Source organism: Lepidothrix coronata, unplaced genomic scaffold, assembly GCF_001604755.1.
Source record: "Lepidothrix coronata isolate B3197 unplaced genomic scaffold, Lepidothrix_coronata-1.0 Scaffold385, whole genome shotgun sequence".
Classification (NCBI taxonomy): Eukaryota; Metazoa; Chordata; class Aves; order Passeriformes; family Pipridae; genus Lepidothrix; species Lepidothrix coronata.
This window is the reverse complement of record NW_016690565.1, coordinates 121,831-124,976: the sequence shown is the minus strand read 5'-3', so window position 1 is coordinate 124,976 and position 3,146 is coordinate 121,831. Positions and strand designations below refer to the sequence as shown.

Below are 3,146 nucleotides of genomic sequence, written 5' to 3'. Positions count from 1 at the left end.
GAGGTGTTTAAGGACAGACTGGATGTGGCATCAGTGCCATGGGCTGGGAACCACAGCGGGGTTGGATCAAGGGTTGGGCTGGATGATCTCGGAGGTCCCTTCCAACCCAGCTGATTCTGGGATTCTCTGATTCCCACACCCCCTGTTCCATCCCCTCCCTGCCAGTGTCACCGTCCTGCAGAGCATGAAGCTGGGCATCGACGTCAACAGGCACAAGGAGATCATCGTCAAGAGCATCTCGGCCTCGCTGCTGCTGCTCCTCAAGCACTTGAAGCTCAACCACATCTACCAGGTGAGCCAACAGCAGGGTTGGCCACTGCCAGGCTGCTCTTGGAGTTGGTGTGTCCTGATAAACCCTCTCCCAAAAGACTTGCTGGAGGGGTTTCTGTGACGTGTCCGTGCTGCTCATCCCAGCTCCAGGTCAGGGTTTATCCCAGGCTGGGAGAACCTGCCTGAAATGTTCCTCAGCTGTGTTTTGGCAGCATCGTTCATCCACTCACGGGGAAGGAGCTTTAGGACTTCTGGAAAAATTCCTGCTGTGGCCGCTCAGGGTAGAATTTAGGACGGAGCCCGAGCACGAGCCCCTCTGGCAGAAGGGGGAAGGGGAGGGGGGTTAGGCAAGACCTTCCTTTGCTCTGTGTCATCTCCAGGGACCAGAAATAGGCTGGGAAGGACCTCAAGGAGGTCAACTAATCTGGGTCTTGGCAGGATCACGTTCTTGGGGCTCCAGTTTCAGCAGAGGCAGAGCTGGGGCTGAGGTTTAATCTGATTTTTTGTGCCATCTGCACCCACTCCAGGGCTTTCCTTGGTCTAAAACAAAAAAGCAGGACAGACATGAGCTGTGGTCCAGTTCTCCACCTGTCCTGCAAGTCAATCACTGCTTTCTAAGCATTTCTAAGTATTTTCTTTCTCTTAAAGGTTTCAGCGTGGCACGAGTCCATCTGTGTTATTTACTGATATTTACTGCCCACTGACATTTATCTGAGGGAAAATATAAATCCATAGATTGCATTGGATAAAATGAAACAGTAGGATAAGGCCACAGATTAGATTGCATAAAATGAAACAATAGGATAAGTATAAATCCATAGATTGGATTGGATAAAATGAAACAATAGGATAAGTATAAATGCACAGACTGGATTGGATAAAATGAAACAAACCCCACACTTTGACAGTCCCACATTTGTTCTGGGTTTCCCCACGTGCCCTCACTCATTTTCCTCACTCCAGAGCAGCTCCTCTCTTTTCTTCCTCTGAGGCAGGAGGACCCTGGGGCTGAGCCTGGAGGAAGCTGGGGGGGTTTTGTGCCCCTGGTCCTGCCTCTGGGTGTGATTTTTGGGTGAGGCATCACCAGTTTTTGGTGCCAAAAGGTCTCAGGGAGCGCCATGAAAATCACAGAGTCAGTCATGGAATGGTTTGGGCTGGAAGGGACCTTGACCATTTAATGCTTTGAGGGGGAGAAAAATTGAAAGCATTTATGAAGCCAAGGATATTTTTTCAGTCCAAAATTTCAAAGGGAGGTGGGATTAGTGTGAGAGAGCAGCAGGAATTATTGGGTTTTCTCTTGTAGTAGCTGCATCTCCTCCTTCCCTCTTCCCCAGATGCCGTTTTACCAGAGCTTTAATTCCAGAAAGCCACGTTTGCTTTGGGTGCAGCTGCTCCTAAAGCACTGCCACAAAGCTCCTGTGTCCACCCTGTGGCAAATGGGACTTCCCAGCTGCTGGACACGGCACAGGCCAGGGGGGAGATGGTCTGGGAGGTGTCTCAAACCAACAGCAGTGCTTTGCTCTTGGCTGGAAACGTCCCCATTCCCAGGTGGTGCTCCCAGTTGTCCCAGTTCTGACCAGTTTCCCTTGTCTCTCTCCCCCCAGTTCGAGTACGTGTCCCAGCACCTGGTGTTTGCCAACTGCATCCCTCTGATCCTGAAGTTCTTCAACCAGAACATCATGTCCTACATCACTGCCAAGAACGGGTACAGCCACCTCTGGGCCAGGGAGAGGGCTTTGGGAACGAGGAACCCTGCTGGGAATGTGGGGTGGGACCTGGGACCTCTGGGGCAGGAATTCTCTGGAGGAAGCCAATCCCTTTGGCACAATGATGGCAGGAATGGGGGGGGTGGCTTTCCAACCTCTCCCTAAAACCCCCCTACTGAAATAAAACAGGCTTGTTTTCAGCCTTCTCCTGGGGAGCAGCCCAGTGCCACCCGTGGGCCACAGCTCCACAAAGACCAGTGGGGAGTGTCCTCTTCATCTTTTCCGTATTTTATAGCCAAAATTCACCTTTTGCATGGTTGTCACTGCCTTTTGGTGCTGATCTGAGACAGGCACCAGCCCCAGTTTGAGCAGGGAACTGGTGGCACCACCACGAGCTGAGAGGGCCCAGCACTTCCCCAGCTCACCAGGGTGGGATTTCCCCGTTCAGAGGGACGTTGGGATGGGGAAAAGATCCCTTTTCTCCCTTTCTGATGCTCTTTTTGTTGCTCTTCAGCTGTGTGTGTGGGCTGGTGTGTCTCCTGCACGGTGTGGTTTGTGTGTGTGAGAGGGAACACGTGGAAAAACGGGAAGTAAGGTGTTGATTTTTTTTTTCCCTGCCAGAAACATTTCCACTTTTGGTGGAAATGCACTTTAAGGTGGTAGAAAATGTATCCCAGGAGCACTGAACTCCTCCCTCTGCTCCCGGTGGAGGTTCCACAGGACACACACCTGTGGGTGAGGGGGGTTTAAACTCCAGGTTTAAACTCTGGAATCCTGGTGTGTCAGATCACAGCAAACAGCAGGCACTGCCCTGCAAAAGGAATTATCCCGGGGGGTTTGGTCCCATTCCAGTGCACACACCCCAGTCCAGATGTAGGATTTGGTCCCATTCCAGTGCACAGACCCCACTCCAGATGTAGGATTTGGTCCCATTCCAGTGCACAGACCCCACTCCAGATGTGGGGTTTGGTCCCATTCCAGTGCACAGACCCCACTCCAGATGTGGGATTTGGTCCCACTCCAATGCACAGACCCCACTCCAGATGTGGGATTTGGTCCCACTCCAATGCACAGACCCCACTCCAGATGTGGGATTTGGTCCCACTCCAATGCACAGACCCCACTCCAGATGTGGGATTTGGTCCCATTCTGATGCACAGACCCCACTCC

At 52.1% G+C, this 3,146-nt stretch overlaps 1 protein-coding gene across 1 annotated transcript in view; it reads left to right on the top strand.

Moving 5' to 3' along the window:
• The window catches only part of STRIP2 (striatin interacting protein 2), a 20,673-nt gene that overhangs the window by 9,299 nt on the left and 8,228 nt on the right, over positions 1 to 3,146 (top strand). Inside the window, exons 14-15 of the mRNA XM_017839199.1 lie at positions 166 to 292; positions 1,875 to 1,975. Coding sequence (XP_017694688.1) covers positions 166 to 292; positions 1,875 to 1,975 — 228 coding nt within the window. The remainder of the gene's footprint in view (positions 1 to 165; positions 293 to 1,874; positions 1,976 to 3,146) is intronic.